The sequence below is a fragment of the Ovis canadensis genome, chromosome 2, assembly GCF_042477335.2.
Source record: "Ovis canadensis isolate MfBH-ARS-UI-01 breed Bighorn chromosome 2, ARS-UI_OviCan_v2, whole genome shotgun sequence".
Classification (NCBI taxonomy): Eukaryota; Metazoa; Chordata; class Mammalia; order Artiodactyla; family Bovidae; genus Ovis; species Ovis canadensis.
The window spans coordinates 66,927,014-66,951,620 of record NC_091246.1 but is presented as its reverse complement, the minus strand read 5'-3'; the positions used below and the strand labels follow the sequence as shown (position 1 = coordinate 66,951,620).

At 38.7% G+C, this 24,607-nt stretch overlaps 1 protein-coding gene across 5 annotated transcripts in view; it reads left to right on the top strand.

Moving 5' to 3' along the window:
* The window catches only part of MAMDC2 (MAM domain containing 2), a 211,437-nt gene that overhangs the window by 171,931 nt on the left and 14,899 nt on the right, over nt 1-24,607 (top strand). For 4 of the 5 annotated variants that reach the window (XM_069574104.1, XM_069574103.1, XM_069574105.1 and 1 more), the window contains 2 exons: nt 14,957-15,050; nt 16,740-16,892. In XM_069574104.1, coding sequence (XP_069430205.1) covers nt 14,957-15,050; nt 16,740-16,892 — 247 coding nt within the window. The remainder of the gene's footprint in view (nt 1-14,956; nt 15,051-16,739; nt 16,893-24,607) is intronic. The other variant, XR_011253932.1, reaches the window with a different exon arrangement.

The window sequence follows — 24,607 nt, the reverse complement described above, 5'->3', positions numbered from 1 at the left end:
TCATCTCACATGCTAGTAATGATCAAAATTCCCCAAGCCAGGCTTCAGCAATATGTGAACCGTGAACTTCCAGATGTTCAAGCTGGTTTTAGAAAAGGCAGAGGAACCAGAGATCAAATTGCCAGCATCCACTGGATCATCAAAAAAGCAAGAGAGTTCCAGGAAAACATCTACTTCTGCTTTGTTGACTATGCCAAAGCCTTTGACTGTGTGGATCACAATAAACTGTGCAAGATTCTTAAAGAGATGGGAATACCAGACCACCTGACCTGCCTCTTGAGAAATTTGTATGTGGGTCAGGAAGCAACAGTTAGAACTGGACATGGAACAACAGACTGGTTCCAAACAGGAAAAGGAGTATGTCAAGGCTGTATATTGTAACCTTGCTTATTTAACTTATATGCAGAGTATATCATGAGAAACCCTGGGCTGGAAGAAGCACAAGGTGGAATCAAGATTGCCAGGAGAAATATCATTAACCTCAGATATGCAGATGACACCACCCTTATGGCAGAAAGTGAAGAGGAACTAGAAAGCCTCTTGATGCAAGTGAAAGAGGAGAGTGAAAAAGTTGGCTTAAAGCTCAACATTCAGAAAACGAAGATCATGGCATCTGGTCCCATCACTTCATTGGAAATAGATGGGTAAACAGTGGAAACAGTGTCAGACTTTATTTTTGGGGGCTCCAAATCACTGCAGATGGTGACTGTAGTCATGAAATTAAAAGATGCTTACTCCTTGGAAGGAAAGTTGTGACCAACCTAGATAGCGTATTGAAAAGCAGAAACATTACTTTGCCAACAAAGGTACATCTGGTCAAGGCTATGGTTTTTCCAGTAGTCATGTATGGATGTGAGAGGTGGACTGTGAAGAAAGCTGAGTGCCAAAGAATTGATGCTTTTGAACTGTGGTGTTGGAGAAGACTCTTGAGAGTCCCTTGGACTGCAAGGAGATCCAACCAGTCCATTCTGAAGGAGATCAGCCCTGGCTGTTCTTTGGAAGGAATGATGCTAAAGCTGAAACTCCAGTACTTTGGCCACCTCATGCAAAGAGTTGACTCATTGGAAAAGACTCTGATGCTGGGAGGGATTGGGGGCAGGAGGAGAAGGGAACGACAGAGGATGAGATGGCTGGATGGCATCACTGACTCGATGGACGTGAGTTTGAGTTGGTGATGGACACGGAGGCCTGGCGTGCTGCAATTCATGGGGTCGCAAAGAGTCAGACATGACTGAGTGACTGAACTGAACTGAAACATCTGGAAGTTCTCAGTTCACGTACTGGTGAAGCCTAGCTTGGAGAATTTTGATTCATCAACAGTAAATATTTTTCATTGATCATGCTGCAGGAACCAACCTGAGAAAATCACCTTTCTCTCAAAGTCCGTCTCAAGAGTCCCTTCCTCTTTGAATCTTGTACAAGTCATTAATTTGTGTTTTGTTAGATTGAGATTATACAAATAACAGATCCCAGTCAGGAATAGGAAGACTTGGCTTCAAGTCACGATAAATCAGGAGGCTTCCCAGGTGGCTCAGATGGTAAAGAATCTGCCAATGCTGGAGAGGTGCAGGAGAGGTGATTTCCATCCCTAGGTTGGGAAGATCCCCTAAGGGAGGAAATGGCAACCCACTACAGTATTCTTGCCTGAAAAATCCCCTGGACAGAGGAGGCTGGCTGACTCTGTTCCTTGGGAGTCACAAAAGAGTTGAACATGACCGAGCAACTGAGCATGCATGCACACACTTGGCAAATCAGAATGCCATGTCATCTCTCTATGAAATGAAAACATGTTTCCTTATGTCTGCTAAGTCTCTTCTACCTTCTTTAAGATATTTTTAAGCATCTTAGTGTCAAAAAATGGTTTTTAATATCATGCAGCACTGTCCTTGTGCATAGCTTTCTCTGTTTATTTTCTCTCACAATCTTTTTGTTTTAGTAAAACATCAATGAAATTTAAGTCTGTGTTTTGGATTTCTGCTTTTAAAATCTTCCTTTTCACTTTGCCTTTTAATAATGGAAATGCCACTAGATATAAAATATCTAGGGTTCTGAAATTTTTAAAGATGACACTTAGCAGTTCACTCAGATAGAAGAGCAGGTCTAGTAAATTTCTGGATAGATTTAGATGCCTATTTAATAACAAGACACCCTGCTATAAAGGGACTAAGGAACAAGAAAGTCAGTGTGTAGACAAGATATATGAGAAAAGATAAATTTCCTATCATGTTTCATGATGTCTGGGAACACTGGGAAATGGCTGCTCCAGGATATTAATGTTCCAGCATAATTAAAGCAGGACAGCTGAGTGCAAAGTAGAAATAGCAGGATCGTTAATTTCTGACAAGATAAGCAACACATTTTAGAATAGATTAAGATAGTTCCATATACAGAGCCAGGAAAATTATACTGTCAAGTGGAATAAGTTTTAATGTGAAATTGGATAGAGGAGCTAAGTATGGGAAAGGAGCCTACTGTTGAGTTTTTCCAAGCAAAACTCAGTGTCAGTTGTCAGTACAGGAATTATAAATTATTTTAAATATGAGTAAGGCAGAGTTAATCTACTCTGGTTTTCCTTCTCTTTCATTTCCTTTCAGATATTCATTGTTGGGCTTCTGTGTTTCACATCAGTTTATAGGGGAATGACTGGAAAGGCTGACTAGCACAACTGGTCGTTGCTAACACAGCTTACATGAGGGTGATGTTCATGCCAGTGCATTCTTAGTTGGCTTTCCCAAGGAATTAATTTCATGGAATATTGCTGGATTACCACATTCATCCTTGCAGCAACATGGAAATATCTGAGATATTCTTTCCCCATAGTCTTATAAATAAGCTTAATTTAGGCAAATATTTATTCCAAAGGTTGTTTATGAGCCTATGAACACTACCTCCCTCCACACTTCCAAATTCCTAATCTGGTATTTCATAATGGGTGGATTTTTAGGGAATCTTTTCTCAAGTATTTTCAGTCACTTCAGTTCAGTTGCTCAGTCGTGTCCAACTCTGAGACCCCATGGACAGTAGCACGCCAGGCCTCCCTGTCCATCACCAACTCCTGGAATTTGCTCAAACTCATGTCCAGTGAGTCGGTGATGCCATCCAATCATCATCCTCTATTGTCCCCTTCTGCTCCTGCCTTCAATCTTTCCCAGAATCAGGGTCTTTTGCAATGAGTCAGCTCTTTACATCATGTAGCCAAAGTATTGGAGTTTCAGCTTCAGCATCAGTCTTTCCAATGAATTTTCAGGACTGATTTCCTTTAGGATGGACTGGTTGGATCTCCTTGCAGTCCAAGGGACTCTCAAGAGACTTCTCCAACACCACAGTTCAAAATTCTTCAGCACTCGGCTTTCTTCACAGTCCAACTCTCACATCCATACATGACTACTGGAAAAACCATAGCCTTGACTAGACGGACCTTTGTTGGCAAAATAATGTCTCTGCTTTTGAATATGCTATCTAGGTTGGTCATAACTTTCCTTCCAAGGAGTAAGCATCTTTTAATTTCACGGCTGCATTCACCATCTGCAGTGATTTTGGAGCCCCAAAAAATAAAGTCTGACACTGTTTCCACTGTTTCCCCATTTATCTGCCATGAAGTGATGAGACCAGATGCCATGATCTTCATTTTCTCTGAATGTTGAGCTTTAAGCCAACTTTTTCACCCGCCTCTTTTACTTTCATTGAGGCTTTTTAGTTCCTCTTCACTTTCTGCCATAAGGGTGGTGTCATCTGCATATCTGAGGTTAATGATATTTCTCCTGGCAGTCTTGATTGTAGCTTGTGTTTCTTCCAGCCCAGCATTTCTCATGATGTACTCTGCATATAAGTTAAATAAGCAGGGTGACAATATACAGCCTTGACATACTCCTTTTCCTCTTTGGAACCAGTCTGTTGTTCCATGTCCAGTTCTAACTTTGCTTTCTGACCTGCATACAGGTTTCTCAAGAGGCAGGTCAGGTGGTCTGGTATGCCCATCTCTTTCAGAATTTTCCACAGTTTATTGTGATCCACACAGTCAAAGGCTTTGGCATAGTCAATAAAGCAGAAATAGATGTTTTTCTGGAACTCTCTTGCTTTTCCGATGATTCAGCAGATGTTGGCAACTGCCATTCTATTGTTTTCCTCTATTTCTTTGCACTGATTACTGAGGAAGGCTTTCTTACCTTTCCTTGCTATTCTTTGAAACTGCATTCAGATGGGTATATCTTTCCTTTCCTCCTTTGCCTTTTGCTTCTCTTCTATTCACAGCTATTTGTAAGGCCTCCTCAGACAACCATTTTACCTTTTTGCAAGTATTTTGGATGAGACAATATTGATTTTAATGCTCACACTGAGATTCTCTGGAGATCCTCTGATTTTCTGAACTCACAAATCGTTTAGGTATTTCCTGTACACTTTAGGTATAAGCTCAATTCACTTACTTGGAAATTGACAATTCACACATTAGTGAAGACTCTGCTTTCCTGCATGGAAGAACACCTTATTTCCTTCTGCATAGATATTTCCATCTTTTTTCCCTCTCTTGTTCTCTGGGAGCTTTGTGGTCTCTCTTTGCAGTGCATAACTCCAGTGGAAGTCTCTCTCCAGGTAGTCTACAAGCCTCTTCCTAATGGCATCTGTCACCACACCCTGAAGGGTCATGAAGTCCTATTTTCTATTCAACATCAACTTACATGGGAATGTATGCAATGGTCAAGGATGCATCATTACTGTTTGTGGCCTGCCTAATTCATCTCAGTCTCCAAGCCAAGACATTTAGTTCTCCCTTAATTTCTTTCTCCAAGTAAGGATTGCCTAATAAACATGTCTGAAAGGCAAATATCAAGCCAGAAAAAAAAGTTTGCAACATATATGACAAACTCCTAATATGTTTAAGATTTAAATTTTCTCTAATAAATCAATAAACAAAAGATGAACTAAGCAATAGGAAAGTGGACAATGAATATATACAGGCAAATCAGAAGAAAAGGGCCATTACTAGAAAATAAATATGCAAACATGTCCAACTTCATTTATAACCAAAGAAATCTGAAAAATAGCGAAACAGTCCATTTGTCCATCAAATGGTTAAAGATATTTTAAAAATATAATACTTTGAAGAAGTGTATTTGTATTAATAGCTGCATTCATATTCATATTGTTCAATTTATCAATTTAAAAATTGATCTTTCATTTAGGCCCCAAAATATATATATATATGAGTTATAGACATTTATTAAATATTTATGTATTAACTACATAACTCAGGGATTGAACCCATGTCTCCCACATTGCAGACAGATTATTTACCGTCTGAGCCACCAGGGGATCCCACAAATTTAAGTATATGATATATAAAGTATTGCCATAGAGAGGTGAGAATTCAAGGAAATAAAAATTCTCATAAGCTCTAGTGTGATAGTAAACTGATGTAATATTGTTGAGTCACTAAGACATGTCCCATTCTTTGTGACCTCATGGACAGTAACCCACTAGGCTCTTCTGTCCATGGAATTTTCCAGGCAAGAATACTGGAATGGGTTGCCATTTCCTCCTCCAGGGGATCTTCTGATCCAGGAATCAAACCTACGACTCCTGCACTGGTAGGTCAATTCTTTACCACTGAGCCACCTGGGAAGCTCAATATAATCTTACTAGATGACAATTAAATTATATGTACCAAAAAGAAAGACCCAATTATGCAAATTTTTAGAGATAACCATTCTACTTCTAGGAATTTATTATAAGGAAATGATCATAGTTATGTACAAAGATCTACCTACCACATTTATCAAGCACTGTTAGTAATACTGAGAAACTGGAAGCTGCTATGTAGTGTATGGTGGTGGTGGTTTAGTTGCTCAGTCACGTCCAGCTGTTGTGCTTGCAACTCCATGGACTGTAGCCCTCCAGATTGCTCTGTCCATGGGATTTCCAGGCAAGAGTACTGGAGTGGGTTGCCATTTCCTTCTCCAAAGGATCTTCCCAGCCCAGTGATCAAACTTAGGTCTCCTGCATTGCAGGTGGATTCTTTACCAACTGAGCTACCAGGGAAGCCCATCTATCTGTTTCTGTACAGTCACTGAATCATGTCTGATTCCTTGTGATCCCATGGACTGCAGTACACCAGGATTCTCTGTCCTTCACTGTCTTCTGGAGTTTGCTCAAACTCATGTCCATTGAGTCAGTGATGCTGTTCAACCATCTCATCCTCTGTCACTCCCTTCTCTTCCTGCCCTCAATCTTTCCCAGCATCAGAGTCTTTTCCAGTGAGTTGGCTCATCACATCAGGTGGCCAAATTATTGGAGCTTCAGTTTCAGCATCAGTCCTTCTAATGAATATTCAGGATTGATTTCCTTTAGAAGTGACTGGCTTGATCTCTTTGCTGTCCAAGGGACTTTTAAAAAAAGTCTTCATCATAGTTCAAAAACAATTCTTTGGTGCTCAGCCTTCTTTGGGCTTCCCTGTAGCTCAGCTAATAAAGAATCCGCCTGCAATGCAGGAGACCCCAGTTTGATTCCTGGGTCAGGAAGATCCACTGGAGAAGGGATAGGCTACCCATTCTGCTTTTCTTGGGTTTCTTTGGTGGCTCAGCTGGTAAAGAATCTGCCTGCAATGTGGGAGACCTGGGTTTGATCCCTGAGTTGGGAAGATCCCCTGGAGGAGTGTATGGCAACTCATTCAGTATTCTTGCCTGGAGAATCCCCATGGACAGAGGATCCTGGGGGGCTATAGTCCATTGGGTCACAAAGAGTCAGACTTGACTGAGCAGCTAAGCACAGCACAGCACAGCCTTCTTTATGGTCAACCTCTCACATTCCTACATGACTATTGGAAAAACCATAGCTTTGACTAGATGGACCTTTGTTGGCAAATTATGTCTCTGCTTTTTAATATGCTATCTAGATTTGTCAAAGCTTTTCTTCCAAGGAGCAAGCATGTTTTAATTCCATAGCTGAAGTCTCTGTCTGCAATGATTTTAGAGTCCAGGAAAAGAAAACCTGCCATTGTTTTAATTTTGTCCCCATCTATTTGCCATGAAGTGATGGGACCAGATGCCATGATCTTAGTTTTTAGAATGCTGAATTTTACGCCAGATTTTTCACTCTCCTCTTTCACCTTCATCAAGAGGCTCTTTAGTTTCTCTTTGCTTTCTGCCATTAGGGTAGAAATGTCATCTGCATATCTGAGGTTGTTGCTGATTCTCCTAGCAATCTTGATTCCAGCTTGTGATTCATCCAGCCTGGCATTTTGCTTGATGTACTTTGCATATAAGTTAAATAAGCAAGGTGACAATATACAGCCTTGACGTACTCCTTTCCCAATTTGGAGCCAGTCCATTGTTCCTTGTCTGGTCCTAATTGTTGCCTCTTGACCTGCATACAGGTTTTTCAGGAGGCAGGTAAGGTGGCCTGGCATTCCCATCTCTTTAAGAATTTTCCAGTTTGCTGTGATCCACACAGTCAAAGGCTTTAGTGTAGTCAATGAAGCAAAAGGAGATACTTTTCTGAAATTTTCTTGCTTTTTCTGTAATCAAATGGATTTTGGCAATTTGATATCTGGTTCTTCTGTCTTTTCTAAATTTAGCTTGTATATCTGGAAGTTCTCTGTTCACATACTGTTGAAGCCTAGCTTGAAGGATTTGGGGCATTCCCTTGCTAACTCGTGAAATCAGCGTAATTGTAGATGTTGTTTAAGTAATTCGTGACACAGCTAAAAGGGGCTTAACATTATATGAGCTTTTAGTCACAGCTCTGCATCAAGGATCTCCACTTTTCCCTGGGAATCAATGAAAATTAGACCCACAACTGTCTCTATGGTTCATACACAAGCAGAGTGAAGTCATTATTTGGGTATTAGTTAAAGTCACTGTCTTCTCCTGACCCAGAAAAATTCATACAGAGCAAGGGTGAGCCCTTGAGAGTCAAGGCAAAAACATAGATTCCACCTTTTTTGCAGTTGATTGTATTCTCTGAGTCTTCTGGAAAGACCGACATTTTATATCTCCATCCAAGTAGTCACAATAGGTCTGTATTTTGATCTCCATCCATAATAAATAAATTGGTCCTTACATTATGTTGGTCAGGAAAGTGTTTAACTAGAGGTCCTCCCTAAGGAAGGTTGACCAGAGATAAACCACATTGTATGTTGAGGAAGGCATTCACACCTATTTCCTTTACTAATGATGAAAGGTTTATAGGAATATTATATGTAATTATGTCCTCATTACTTTGGTGTGGAATTAGACCTTAAAACACTAAAAATGATACCATCTTGCTTTTATCTGATGTTCATTTTTTCAGAGGCTTTTCATGTTTATTTTCCATTTAGACCCCCGATACTAGTTGTCAGGATTGTACAGGATCTATGTCCCAGAAAAAGAGGAACATGAACTTTGGAATCAGACAGACCTTGCTTCCAAAACAAAGGAAAGGAAGTAAAAATGAGTGCAAATGAAGATAAGATTGACGGTGTAGATGTGGGGAGTTGAGGGCATTTTTTCCTCTTTTTTTTCTGTGTGAAGTAAATTTTCCATGTGGAGCAAATATAAGGTCATCAGCTAAGAGAGAGAAGGATATCACTGAGGTGAGGGAGCATCTCCTGTGGAGAGGAGAGGTTTCACCAATAACCAGCCATGAGATTTAGTCCCAACTGATGTAAGATTCAGGTTCTGGCATCAGGTGACCAAAAACTGTTTATAACATACATAAGGCAAAATGACTGGAAGCTAGTTCTAAATGCTGCTCAGAGACATACTTGTCCACTGCTATTAATTATGCTGTTAACTGGGGAGTTTTGAGCCTTTCATAATCATATTTTGAAATACCTAAAGTGAAAAGGAGAAAATGAGCTGATTGGTATAATGAAATATGCTCTATCAGACATTCAGAGTATGATATTTCATGCTTAGGTCTACAGCTGGCTATTGTATGACCTTGAGTTCATATCATAGGGTCTCTCTTTTCCTCATTCTAAAAAATATCTGATTCTGAGGTCTCTTCTGAGGTCTCCTTTCCCTTTTCTGTGACCAAATGATTTGAAAATAATGTCAATTTCTAAAATCAGTGAACTGAGTTATGTGGGTGTTTACCACCCAAACAGCCATGAAAATCTTTGGCTGCAGGGCTGCAAATCTACCACAGGGCGCCCTCTACCCTAAAACAGAAGACTTCTATGAGCAGAAGGACTCATGCTGGGTAAAGCTGGAAGCTGCTCAACCTTTGTTGCTTGTGAAACCCAAGAGCAGAATTAAATCAGATGGGTCTTTTAAAAAAGACAAAACCAAAACCAGATGGATCTTTTAAGAAAAAGGGTTGGTCAGCTAAAGACTTATTTAAAAACACATGGTCATTCTGCCTTTTGTGGGATCTGAAGACCAAATATAGTATCTACAAGAGGCATGCTATTACAGTTCAGCAACTATTTCCCCAAACATGGCTGGGATTCTAAAAATATTAAAGTCTTACACTCATTTTTCTAGATAAAGCTCCAGTCCATCTGTCCTTAGAGATCTGTGAAAATTCCATCTTTTTAGCCAAGTGTCTAATGTCAGAATTTTTGTTTTGCTTTTTAATTGTTTTAATTCTCTTACAATTTATTGTCAAATTGTTAAATGAATGCTGTTGCATTATACAGTATCATATATCCTGCAGTTGTGTCAATACCATCTTAATGAAGGGCTCTGGAACTTCACTGACTGGATTATAGTAATTTAGTGAATAATTATTCTACCAACTCTGTAGTCACCATTTCCACATTTATCTGTGCAAGTGATTCCAAAAGACTTGAAACTTCATCAGAAGAGAAGTTAAATTTAACCCAGAATCAAACCCTCTGGTAAATTATTGAGGCCTACCACTTATAACAACCTAAGTTTGTTTTGTGAACTTGAGTATTTTATGGTATTGTTGGCATAGGATTGAAATGTTTCTATGTGAAGATAGGAGGCCATTTCTGGAAACTATCATTTACATTCTAATTATAGGCCCACATTGGGCTCTTCAGTTGGTAAAGTAGGTGGTGGATTAATCCAGCAATCTGGCCAACCATGTGTCTTCAGAAGGCCGTGAAACTATTGGGTTGGCCAATAAGTTCATTGAGGATTTTCCAATGGAAAATCCCAAACAAACTTTTTGGCCAACCCAGTACTTTAAAAGACAGTGAAAAACCAGTCAATTCAGCTAATGTTGAGCTGTTTAATACTAACCATATGTTTTTAACTACACAACAAAAGTTTGTTGTTATATATTCCACAGTTCCCTGCAAAGCTTCATATCTTCCCTCCCTCAGCAAAATCCTATTTATTGTGTTGGGTACCACTTAAAATATGACACTTAATAAAGTTAAAATTAGTAATCCTAATTATTTTTTAAAAATCCAGCTTGATCTGGTTTGAGAAAATAAGTTCCTGACTTATCTGTTTCTCTGCTTTTCCTCTCCCTCATACTTTAACCAGGAACTTCTCTGGACTTTTACTGGTTTAGCAGCAGTCTAGACCATCTGACTAAGGCAGCCTTGTAGCTGGATGTCTGTACAGACTCTCCCTCCACCCCACTGTTCCCACTCCTTGGGAAAAAAAAAAGATAACTTTAAGAGAGAATTATAATTTGTATACTATGAGGAATGTTTGCTCAGTTACCCTAACGCTTCAGATCTGCTCCCTGTCATTATTTTATTTTGAGGGAGTAGATCTTTCTTTTTTGAAAGGGAGACGAGTGAAAACAAAGAAGAGATTCTATTCCCCTTTGACAATTTGAATTTTTTTGAAATAGGAAATTGAAACAGCGAAGCCCTGATTGACTTGGTGATGATTATTCAGCTGGAGAGTTAGTTCATCTCCCTTGCTGTTTTGTCCCTTTGCCTTTTGTTTCTAGGGCTTAAGGATATTTCATGCTCATTAGAGCTACCACCTGATGGTGTGAGGAAGAGCAAACTAATTCAATCTAGTCTGCTTTTAAAATATAAGCAACTGACCGGGGAGAATGAACAGGTTGAAACTGAGAATTCAGGGGGGTAACAGATCTGAAAGTGCCTCACTTAGGGAGGCAATAGGAATACACATAATAGGAATTTAGCAAATGGGGTTTGATAATCCATACAGTTATCTGCTACCCTTAACCAGTGGTTCTCAGCCAGACAAAATTTTTCCCTGCCCCCCCCCATTCCCCAGGGAGCATGTCTGGGCATCTGGAGACATTTTTTTATTGTTATGATTTTGGGAGTGATATTGGTATCCAGTGAGTAGAGACCAGGAACGCTTAACATCCTGCAATGCACAGGGCCATCTCTCACAACAAAAAATTATCTGACCTAAAACATCAGTAGTGCTAAGACTGGAACACCTTACTGTAGATAAATGATCATGTATAGAGCCTATTTTTAGTATGATAAAAAGTAAGTTAAATCATGTTTTTTAACCTTACTTGACTATATTTAAAATGATTTGTTTGCAAATGTGTGTTTATAGCTCTCCATTCACTGCCTATTTGCCTTCCAAAATTAGTCTAGCTAAGTTTTTTCAACAATTAATCTCTATCAAAACAAAAATTTTAATGTATCACTAGTCCCAAAGGAGTGGAACCTTTAGTACACTAAAACAAACTGATTTACACAAATCTAATTTGCTCCTAACTTTTAAGAGGTTTGCATAAAATCAAGAAGATCTGTCTAAGGGACAGCAGTTTGCTTTGTCCCTCTTCTCCTCTTTCAAATAGATACTAGTATACATTTGAGTTGCCTGAGATCTTTTTCCCAGTCTTAAGAGGTATTGTCTGCTTTGAAATACTGCCTAAAATGAAATAAACACTGTTGTTGGTTTTTTTTTTAAAGATCTGTAATTAAACAAGAGGTCAGTCCCCTTAAGAATTTAGACTATGGGGAATTTTTTTCTTGTCACATTCTTAACAGGACCCAGGACAGAGTTCTTAAGAACAGACCAAAATGTTTGCTTTCTCTTTGTCTATTGCAGCCAGGCCCAGTCATAAGCTTACCCAGTCATCAACTACCCTAAAATAACCTCTCCACCTCAAGTAGCCCTCAAAATGAAAGATGGCAGCACAAGAATAGGAACTGACATTATCATCGCTATTAATAGCAGGGTGGAAATCCAATGTGTTAGAGCAAACAAATGATCTTGTCAGGTTTCTTTTGTATGTCGGAATGCTGATAGACAGCTGCCAAACAGATCTGCACTTTGAGGCCATAGTTGGAATATAGTACGTAGCAGACTGTGAATCTTTCTTCAGACATCAGACAGAACAACGAGTGGTCTGGCCAGTACTCTAAGTGCGGAAAGAGTTCTAAGACAGTAATAACCTAGTGGCCTGCTGTTGTCCAGAATATCTTTAATGTTTCACTTAACCCACTGTGACAGTCCACAAATTTGTTTGAAATGTCCAAAATGAAGCTCTATCCGGTGGAACTTTCTGCAATAAGGAAATGTTACAAATCTGCTATGACCAACTCACTTGATCACTGGTGATATATGGCTATCGGGTACTTGAAATGTGGTTAGCACACTTAAGGAAAGAAAAGTTTTAACTTTACTTAATTTTAATTTCAATAGCCATGTGTCCTCATAGCTATTACAATAAACAATGCCAATCTGAAAAACAGTAGCCCATTATTTCACAACTTAATTATAGATATCTTGATTCCTTCTTTTTTCTCAATTATAAATATAACAAAATTAAAGAATGTTTAGAAACTAAAAGGAAATTCTATTCAATACCCATAATTTCTCAAACCTAATAAAAGTGTTATATATTTAGTAAATTTTCAAGGTTTTTTCCTATGTATTTTTAGATGAGTTAGATGTAATTTATCTCATTTTAATATGATTATCAGCAGCTTTCATCACTTAACATTATGAGAGGAATATATTCCCTACTACTAAATAATATTTGCAAATCATCAGAGTTAATAATGGCCTGTTTTTTAGATTGCAGCACCATGATTTGTGTATTTCTTCTGTTTTTGAAATCTTGGGCTGTTTGTTTGCTTGCTTCCTTGGTTTTATGGTCATTATGAAATAATGGTGTAGTAAACATGTGAAAGCGTGATAACATTTCTCCTCTTTAGGATATGTTTACATGCCATATGTTTGAGTCTTATTTAGGTAATAATTTATATGGTGAATCATTTCAGTACCACAGAATCTTTTTGAAAAAGTGCTTTTTCACTGTTCATGTCAAAAATAGACTTTAAAGCTGCCAAAGGAAAAGAAAGCCAAGATTTTTCTCTGCAGCACAATTAATTCAGTAAATTACAAGGCAGATTACTATTCCTTCCATAGAACAAGAAAAATTGCTGATAAAAATGGAATTGCACTCAGGGCTGATGACATAGACCTCTGCTTTGTAAATGGAGAATAAGTTCCTATGTATAAATCCTGCAAATAATATATTTTACATAGTCAGATCATCCCTAGAATCTATAAAGATAAGAAAATTAACAAAAGTTAAATGAAAAAAATGAAACACCCCTTTTAGTTCATTCCTTGTAAATATTGATGCATACAGTTTTATATTAGGGCTCCCTTGGTCGCTCAGAGGGTCAAAAGTCTGCCTGCAATGCAGGAGACCCAGCTTCAATCCCTGGGTCAGGAAGATCTCCTGGAAAGCAATAACAACCAACTCCAGTATTCTTGCCTGGAGAATTTCATGGACAGAGGAGTGTGGCAGGCTACCGTTCATGGCGTTGCAAAGAGTCAGACATGACTGAGCTACTAACACACACACACATAGCTATGTATTATTACATCTCTAAACTGTCTTTTTCTTATAATTTATAGTAATATGAATCCAGTTCAGTAAACTTTTACACATCTTATAATTAGTTATTCTGAAGATATTGGCCTAAGACATTTTATATTTTGCATAGTGATAAACTGTCATGTGATTTTTTCAGCTTCTTTTTAAATAAATTCTATATTCTGGTGGCTCTGATCATCAAAGACCAAAGGGATCCTACTAATAGCACAAGTAAATTGAAGACATTGCATCCTGAACCTAAAAAAGGTTTAAGAACCTAAAAAAATTTTTTAGGCTTTTTAGGTTTAAGAACCTATAAAAATCAAATGTTCTCATTGCTCATAATTTGGGTTGTTCTTTCGTTGTATCTCTTTGTTTTTGAATTAAGATTTGTATTTGAGGGACTGAGCATGGACTAGAGACTTTGTGCTCATTAAACATTAGGTTATACATGTGAAGCAACTTTGTACACTGCAAAGTGCAGTGAAAATCTAACAAAAATGTTTCGAAAAGTGCTCTTTGCTCATCCTGTATATGAAAAGGAGACTTTTAAATTGATTTAAGAAATCCAAAACATTTCTCTCTTTTTGGCACAATGAACTTAATAATTTGTTGTAGAGATTTATTTTTCCTTCACATGCAAAATGTTTGACTTGATAAAATAACTGCATTTAGGGCTTTTATTAGTGATAACACTCAGGGATGTAGATCTTTATTTGGAAATGGAACTTGAGTCTTCAGGTGGCAAATCACTGAGACTTCATTCACCAGATGAATGAACCACGTTGTAAGAAAGTCACTTCCAAAAAATCAGTACTGTCTGCACTGGAAATGTTTGTAAAAATGCTTGGACTGCCATCAATCCTGTATACACTTTGTGGACTATTTGGGGGAAAATATTTAAAAGCTGACAGATTTTCCTCTGTCAACCAGTTAACCTCTTGCCTTCCTCTCTCAGTTCTTTAAAGAATGCAAACTAATTTCAGCATTAGTGTATACACTATATCATTGTGAGCTTGACTCTGCTGAAAAAAATAAGTGATTCCCGGGTCATATATAAATGGTTAACCATTACTCATGCCACTGTATCTGTAGTTCACAGACAGTGAAGACATGCCTGTAGTTTGCTTCTATACTCCTGTTGTGCTATGTACATCCCAGGATGTAAGAGTTTCCAATTTTCAGTTAACTGAACTCATAGTTTTATTTTTCTTCATTGCAGGTGGTTTTCATGAGCCTATGCAAAAGTTTATGGGACTGTGGTCTAGTAGCCTTGGATGACATTACAATAGAATTGGGAAGCTGCTGGTCTCCAGGTAAGATGACTGTCATTTCAGCTTTCTTTGTTTCCCTGGCCAATTCTTGACATGTCCTGTTTCTCTAATAATATACCACATGGGTTTAATCTCTGCTAGTCTGTCCTTTGCTTTTCTTGCCAGAAGTGCCTCTCTCATTTAGAAGTGATGACTTAAATGCAATGTATGACTTTGCACATGACTTGACCCCTATATTCTCATCTATAAGAGAGGTGGTAATACCTACTTGAGTAGTGAGGATAACACATATAAACACCCTAGCTTTGGAGCTGGCACAAAGCAGTGCTTTAAAAACAGATACCTTCTTTGATAATTACTCTTGTTATGATTACTGTTTTTCCCTTACTTGAATGCAGATTTTCAAGCTATATTGATGAAATTGTTATACTATACTAGGCTAAGCACATCATTTCTAAATCATAATAAAATAAATATTTTCTAAGTGGATTAAATGACAATGAAACAATGGACCAAGCATTGATGATAGTGACAAATATTATGGCTATGTGTTGGACATTATGTCTAATGAGAAAATTATACGTACCTCAACCCAGATCATTGGTATCTATCTATTAATTACCACTGCATCCTAAGTCGCAAGGTATCCATTTCTTTAACAAGCAGGCATATTGTGGTATCTATTTGGCACTGGAGAATAATCTCCATGTTTATTTAATTAAAAGACAATTTGTAGTCCCTTGATTTGTGTGGCACTGCAAGGACAACATAAAACAAGATAAAAATCTCTACACGCAAGGCATAGAAAAGAGAATGAACCTTCATTAGCTTATAGTATATGTAAAATAAAATGAAGTAAAATAATTATCATGCTAGAGAAGGAAAAGATGGGTTGTTTATTGGAGAATCTAGATGTAGGAAGGTACAACCAAGTTCAGCCAAAGAAGTTCCCAGGAAGTTGGGAGGTGGCACCACTCTAATATAATCATTATTAGAGTTATTGAAGATAGCATCCAAAGTCAGAAACATTTGTTTTTGAAAATGGAAAATAAGCCTCCAGGTAGAAAAACACCAAGTTCTAATATTTACTTAGCTAATATCTATTGAGTTTTACATCTAAATGTTTTACATACATCATCTCATTTAATCCTCACAACCCCCTGAGATGGATGCCATTAATATTCCCACATTACAAATAAGAATGCCGAGGCACAGAAAAGTTCAGTAACCTGCTGCACATGTATTAATCTGTCTCTAAAATCACATTTAATTCTTTCACATTCTCTCCCTTTTCCAAAGCGACTATAGATAGCTTTGCTCTGAGGATTTCCTTCGCTCATTCTGGATTTCTGAAGAAACCTCCTGCTTGCGATTTTATTATTTTTATGTTTCCATAAAGGCAATATACCTCCAACTGTCAGAGAGTTTTATAATCTCATTCATACAAATAAATTCACAAGTCAGAGAAAGTTGCTTTCTCAAAGTGTTCCAGTACTTTTGGATCTAGTATTCTGATTGTTCTCTGCCTCTATGGCAGAACCGGGGTGAAGTCCAGACTCTAGCCAGAGGCAAGAGCTTGGCTTAGAGGGAGTGCTGGTAGTTGGATTGCCTCTCTATGTGGCGCATGTGGCCAGATGATAACCACACATTAGTGTGGGTTTCCAGTGAGCCTTGGAATATACATTCATTGAAAGAGCCTCAGCAGTCACAACACCTGCTGTTTCCTTGCAGAGAAGCTCCTACCTCCACCAGGAGAGTGTACTTTCGAACAAGATGAATGTGTATTTACTCAGGAGAGAAGAAACCGGAGCAGTTGGCAGAGGAGGAGGGGAGAAACTCCCACCTCCTACACTGGACCAAAGGGAGATCACACTACTGGGGTAGGTGAGTTATGCCACATGGTGCTGTTTCCTAAGGAAACCCAAAATAGCTTTCTAGGGGTTGTTTACTGCATTGTGATATGTGAAAACTAAGGTGTCTAGAGTGAACTGCATGTGGGATATTACACACATGGGATAGGTAATTCAGTATGTGCATTTAAACTCATTCTTTCTGTTTATTAAATTGCTCATTATCTAGATGCAAAAAGGATTTAAATGAGCTTACAAACATGTGCAAACAAAGATAATTAGAAGTAAGGTTTCAAAATAAAAGGGAGATGGGCAAAAATGAAAATAATAAAATAGTGGTCTAAAATGAAGCCCAGGACTGAGGCCTAGTATAGTAATATCTGGCAGACAGGGAAGATATATCAGTGTGAGTCCTCACTTTTCAGAAGCTGAAAAAGATGGAAAAGTCATCTGTAAAACATGATTTACTGTGTTCTTAGGATAGAAACAGATGAAGCAGTCCACCAGGGATGGAGGCAATAAAGGGGTACATTTTTCTGTAGAAAATGTGTAAACTACACTAAACCAGACTAAAAGTTGTTCTGCTTCTTATTATCACCATGTGTCAGTGATTGCAAACAATGTCCAAGACAAAATACTCTTTGAAGAATAGACCTTTTCCACTGAGGCTCTCAATTTCTCTAGGAATACCAGTTGGATAAAAGTACATCATTTGGTCCAGCAACTCAGAACTATCCCTGATATTAATATGAAAGAGATATTTCCTGAAGGGTCCTTACAGAGAGTGGCATAGTGTTGTTTCTTATGGTCTACCTCAAAAATAAGCCTAGGGAATAACACCACACAGCAGCAATACAACAAAAAAATATTGGCTGTATTGACTCAACTTGGTAGGGTGCAGTCAGCAACAGCTTTGTATTTTCTTTCCAACACTCTCTTCAGACATACCCTAGAGAATTCTCCCTTTCCCACCCCTGGCAGATCCCACGGTTTCCCAGTCCTGTTGAGGTAGTGGAGCAGTCACACATTCAGATGTGTTAAGATGTCCAATTCAAATGACAACTTCAGTTTCTCATTCCATCGAATCATCTTTCCCCCTCAGCATGGGCCTGATTCATAGTTTGGAGACGATAAAAGAGAAGACTGTCTGTGCTTGAACTTTCTTTGTTTTACTTCCTCTTCTGCCCAGCATCGTCAGGATCCTTTAGCCAGAGTGAGTGGAGGATGGATTAAAAGAAAATAACTTCTAAAATGTTTAGTGTTTCTTCAAATTCCTTCTTGGACACCTTCTGTTATGACAGATATCTAAGCACTGGCTCTTTTGCATCTCACCTTTTTGGGCACTGTACTCTCTGGCTGATGATCTATGACTATGCTCTTTTCCCCTAGTACTTGTACTACAGAGATAGAACTCACGTAGATTTTCTACTTGCATCCCTCCTGGCAGTTTTGACTTGGGTCTTTTCAAGAACACTTGGTTCCAGCCACTATCCATTTGAGTATCCATTTGGCCTTGGATCCAAAACGCACCCTTGTCTAAGAAGATGATGTGAAGCTTGGTCCCACCACTGACCTCTTTTCTTTCCGTTACTTCAGAGATGCTGGGACAGTGTTGCATCAGCTAGGGTAGCTGTTGAAGAGATTCAGCCTTTGTTTATAGGTAGATCAGATTTCTACTTCCAGCACTGAGTAGAAGATTCTAAGAGAGTGTGAGGCTATATCTGGAAAGACAATGAAGTTAAAAAGATAATTAAAAGATGTGTATATGTTAAGACTATTTTGGTTGGAGATAGTTTATTGCTCTTTGTAACAGGAAAAAAATGCCATTTTAGGGCTGACTTGAGGCACAGCTTGATGTAGAGGATAAAACCATGTCACTGGGACCTCCTCCTCTCCACCTCTCTGCTCTGGTTTTTCTGAGTTGGCTCCGATCACAGTCTGTCCTCTCATGGTAGCAAGAGGCTGCTGCAGTGGCAGCTTCATGGCCTTTCAACACTGAATCTAGTGAAAAGAGATAAATCAGCAAACGAAAAATGAGCCTCATTAACTGATTGGCAGTGTAATGAGGGCTGCTACTGCTAAGTCGCTTCAGTCATGTCCGACTCTGTGCGACCCCATAGACGGCAGCCCACCAGGCTCCCCCATCCCTGGGATTCTCCAGGCAAGAACACATGGAGTGAGTTGCCATTTCCTTCTCCAATGCATGAAAGTGAAAAGTGAGAGTGAAGTCACTCAGTCATGTCCGACCCTCAGTGACCCCATGGACTGCAGCCTACCAGGCTCCTCCATCCATGGGATTTTCCAGGCAAGAGCACTGGAGTGGGGTGCCATTGCCTTCTCTGGTAATGAGGGTAGGTGGTGGTTTAGTCACTAAGTCATGTCCGACTCTTGTGATACCATGGACTGTAACCTGCCAGTCTCCTCTGTCCATGGGATTCTCCAGGGAGAATACTGGAGTGGGTTGCCATTTCCTTCTCCAGAGAATCTTCCCAACCCAGGAATCAAACCCGGGTCTCCTGCATTGCAGGCAGATTCTTTACCGACTGAGCTATGAGGGAAGCCTCATGAGGGCAGAATACTATCAAATTCCTGCATGAATCCCCACAGGACTTACTGTTGTATCTTACACACTACAGAGGCTCAAAAAAGTCCTTGGAAGGAATAAATGAACCAATAAGCCCTCCCTGATACATGTAAGAATAGCCACTTAATTAGCAAGACCCATAGAAAATGTAGTAATGGGGAGAAGCTAAATTACGAGAGGAATAGAGAAATATCAAGAATAAATCAGCTTTAGTTTGAGTCCATTATAATCACGATGTTGTCTATATGTACATTTTTCTGGGGAGGGAGTTGATAGCTTCTCTTCCATTTTTCAGGGACACCAAAAAATCTGGTAACAACAGATCTGAGAAGAGGGTTGTGCCGTGGTAGAGTAGCACAGGGGAATTTTCTGGGTAACAGTCTGTGCAATGTCTTGGACACGGAAGAGAGGACAAAACAAAAATAGGGAGCCGTGGAGGGAGAGAGTCTCTGAAAAGAGCAAGGGAGGGTTACCAAGCCAGGATGTAACAGACCTATGAACTTTGGAGTCAAGGTTCCCCACTCACTAGGTATGAGACCTTGAAAAAGTTACTTCAAATCTCTAGGTCTCAGTAATGTCATCTAGAAAATGAGAGAATAACTATAGCTACTTGTCTGTTTATGTACTTCAAAGGATGGTTGAGTTTAAGCTTAATCAACTTGTGGATGACATTCTCCCTCCTGCCTAAAGACAAAATCTATGAAAATCTGACAAAAGTACACCCTGTAGATATTCCATTACTCATGATTTTGCTCCTTTATTTACATGTAGGGGCACATGTTAGTTTACTTGGTGTGGCTTTGTTTAAAGAAAATGGTATGATTGTGTTTTCTTTGTCTCTCTGAAAAGTTTGAAGAATATTTCAGCTGACTGGGGTGAAACTTCATAACAAAAATTGTAATGTAAAAACTTCTTGGTGTGTTCAATATTTATTCCCAGAAAATACTTGACCACAGAGTATCAGATTCTCTGGTGAACAACACAGAGCATTCTGATTTTTTTTTAACAGTAAATTTTTCTAGGGTCTCCCTTTTTTCCATCATTTATTTCACCTGTTTCAATGCAAACTTTCTAAAGGGTCTCAGGACATCTTTCAATTTTCTAACCACATAAAATCTTTTCCAGATTATATCTTTTTATTCCTATGTATAACAATGCAGAGGCTGCAAATTTTGCTGTGCTGTGCCCAGGGTTACCTACAGATAATATGGCGTGGAGTTTTCTGTCTTTGTCTTGTTCTTTAAATTACTTTAACAGTTATTCTTCTAGGGAAATAATAACATCTACTGATCATTGATGGAGTGTTTACCATGTGCAGGCACTGTGCTGGGACCTTTATATCCTTAGTCAGTTTGAGCTGCTATAACAAAAATACCATAGACTCAGAGGCTTAAATAGCAGACATTTATTTCTTACAGTTCTGAGGGCTGAGAAGCTCAAGATAAGGTGCTGGCAGATTTGAGGTCGGCTGAGGGCTCACTTCCTAGTTCACAGTCAGCAGTCTTTTTGCTGTGTCCTTACACAGCAGACGAGGCAAGTGAGCTGTCAGAGGACTCTTATAAGGCTACGCATCCCACCTATGAGAGCTTGGCCCTCAGGACCTAACCCCTCCCGAAGATCATACCTCTAATTACCATCATAGTAGGGGTTAGGATTTCAACATATCCATTTGCAAAGAGGGGAAATGAATATTCAAACAATAACACACCCTTACCATGACTTGTAAGTGAAAGTATCCATTTTTCATATGAAAGAACTGAAGGTTGGAGAAATGCCTTTCCAAGGCCACACAGCAATGATTGGTGGAGTAGGGACTGTGTCTCAGGAGTGTTGGGCTCTAACGTCCATATTCTGTCCACACGGTCTCACCAGAGTTTTCCAACCCACATGATAGGAGGAGACCACACACGACTTCAAACAGTTGTGACGGCTCACGTGGGAAAAACACAAGTCTTCACACAGCCACGCAATCTCATACCTGTCACCCTTCATACCAGAGAAAAGGGTCAGCTCTTGGAGAGGATATATTCAAACTGATGGTATTTTTAGACATCCACTGAAATGTAACCCGTCAGAAAGTATCTAAATTTTTTCTGATCTGTGAACCAATATCGGCAGTTTAACTCCAGGACCACAGTCCCCGCAGCCATTGTGTAGCCTGAACCCTCAAAGGGTAGCTTCGCCTTTGAGGGTTAGGATACACAATGGCCTCTAATGGCCTAATGTGGGCTGATATATTGGCTTTCAGATTACAATATAACAAGGATCACCCATTCATAAAGTATAAGCAATTAAATACCCCTTTAAAACGAATGTTTGTTAAAGCCACCAGTGTCATATGCTACATGTTTATAAGATGAAACATCTTAGAACTGGGAGCGATTGTAATGTTATATAGAGCAGAGTTTCTACGATCTTGATTTACTCCGTATTTTCTAAGTACCTACTATGCGTCATGCATCACACAACAGCAGATGCAATGCTAATCTCTTAGGGCTACTGTGATGATTAACCAAGGTTGTATTTCTGAAAGAACTAATACTATACAAGCTCCACTGAAATGAAAATGATATTACTATTTCTGTAGTTAGTGACTCATTCACAAAATCTGATGTTCATCTGGTGTTCATTTCTGGGATACTTTCTTGGATTCAGTGTTTTGTGTCATTTGTGCTTTCATACATAGAAAATCATGGCATATGATTACAAATAAAATGACTTAGTAGTAACCAGAAGATTTGGTAGACCTTAAGCCAGTGTTTTCCAAAGTACCACTGGGTGATTTAAGGGCTAAGTGGATGAATATTTTTAATTTGATAGTACTATTCATGTAAAAGCAAAATATATAATCAATACAGCAACACCATTACTTCACAAATCTATAGCTTGTTTTCTGTTTTCATGCTAATGTGCAGTTTCCTATTTGAATAATGGATTTAAGGAGTTTAAAAATGAAATCTATTTAAAGAAATATATCAAATGAGTAATAGTACAGGTACTATGTGGATAAGTAATATATATATAGTGGTATTTGTGTGGCTAAAGTTGGGGAAACATTTCCAATGTTTGTCAGTCATCTAATAGAACATGTCATTCTACTAGAACAACAACAAAGACAATATTGTAGCCCAACCATTTGGCTCCCTGTTTGATAAAATAATAAAAGTACTTGTGACAGATAAGTCTTGACTTGCACTGAGCTGAAATGGACTCTGCAGAACCTGTTTATCCATTTCTTGTCACCATCTATTTAAATAGCTCTATCCTGACAGAATCAGAAAGTTCCTTGACACTGATGCTATTTCTTTTGCAAGACAGTAAAGACAAATCTTAACAAAGTCCTAAGGGTTTTATTGGTTATTACAATTTTAATATATGATTGCTGCTACTGCTGCTGCTAAGTCACTTCAGTCATGTCCGACTCTGTGCGCCCCATAGACGGCAGCCCACTAGGCTCCCCTGTCCCTGGGATTCTCCAGGCAAGAACACTGGAGTGGGTTGCCATTTCCTTCTCCAAAGTATGAAAGTGAAAAGTGAAAGTGAAGTTGCTCAGTCGTGTCCGACTCCTAGCGACCCCAGGGACTGCAGCCTACCAGGCTCCTCTGTCCATGGGATTTTCCAGGCAAGAGTACTGGAGTGCGGGTGCCATTGCCTTCTCCGAATTATATTTATATAATAATATTATATTATTAATGTGATACCATGCTGTCAGAATTCTTCTGAAATAATTGTTTTAGTTGTCCTAGAGTTTACATGGGTTTTGTGACCAAGAGATAGTAGAATAAATAAATCAACAGATAACTCTCCAGTTTAGTGAGAAAATGCCTTCAACTGTAACATTTCCTAGCTCACTGAGTCCACCAGTGAATAGATTAAAAGTCATTCAGTTTTCCCTACCTCTTTCCCACAGCTACGTCCTAGAAAAGTAGCTATTCATCATTTTAAAAAATAATAATTTCCAAATAAAGAGACACCATCAATTTCTTCTGTGGTACTGTTCAGTGTTTCAATACATCTTATGTACTTCTGGCAATTAAATTCTCTCCAACACACTACTAAGTAAAGGTAGGAGTCTTATATGAACCTTCTTGTGTAGTAGAAATATGAGTGATACATTAAAATACCAAATAATGACATTTACTTATAAATTGTGCTGTTGACACAAAAGAAAATCAAAACTATATATTTAATGTGTTGGTCATATATTAATTGCTGAAATTTAATAGCAGTCTCATTCAAGTCCTTGTCTTTTAAGAATTTTGCTAGCTAATATCCAGACATGTAACAGTGCTACTCAACTAGTCTGAAACTATAAGAGCAATTAGCTCTAGAATATTAAAATCTCCAGTCTTCTCACTTTTTTCATAATTTATCTTATCACACTAATTTCTGGTATTGTTGGGCCCTACTTACCCAAGAGAAGACTTCTATGACAAGCTTTTTTAAAAAATAGTGGTAAAATATACATAACATAAAATTTACCATTTTAGTCATTTTTATGTACATAATTCAGTGGTATTAAGTACATATACCTTTTTTGTAACCATCGCCACCCCAGAACTGTTAAAAGTTTTCCCAAGTTGAAACTCTGTCCCCAGTAAGTTAATAACCATTCATTTATGACACGCTTTAAAAGTCATTTAAAAGATATAATAAAGAACAATAATTTTAGAGAGAGACATATTTAGCAGTTGTTCTTTCCAAAATATTGATATCTTTTCCCCCTGACTGTTAAGAATCATCTTCCAGCTTAATGAAGCAGCTAGCTGTTCATTCCACATGGCCTCCCACTCCTTCCCAGCTCTGGTGCGAGAGGGTCACAAGACTAGAGGAACAGCTGCTTCACTGCTCCCAATTACAAATATGCTGTGTCTCAACACATCACAGTTGCTGAACAGAGAACAGATGGGACCCTGATCTGCCAGGAGACCCACTGGAACCCCTATCTTGAATGTTAAACAGTGATCCACAGAAAGAAAGTAATTTGTCTTCTCCAGTTAATAATCCCTTCCACAGACTGGAATCCTTCATGTGCAAGGACACATGAGCCAGTCTGAGCTTTCATCGCTGGGGCTCCTGGCTCCCATCCAGAGAGCTTTTGTTTGCTGAGACAGACAGCATTTGGAGTTGGAATGTGGCAAAGCTTGTTGACACACAAGGCTTTT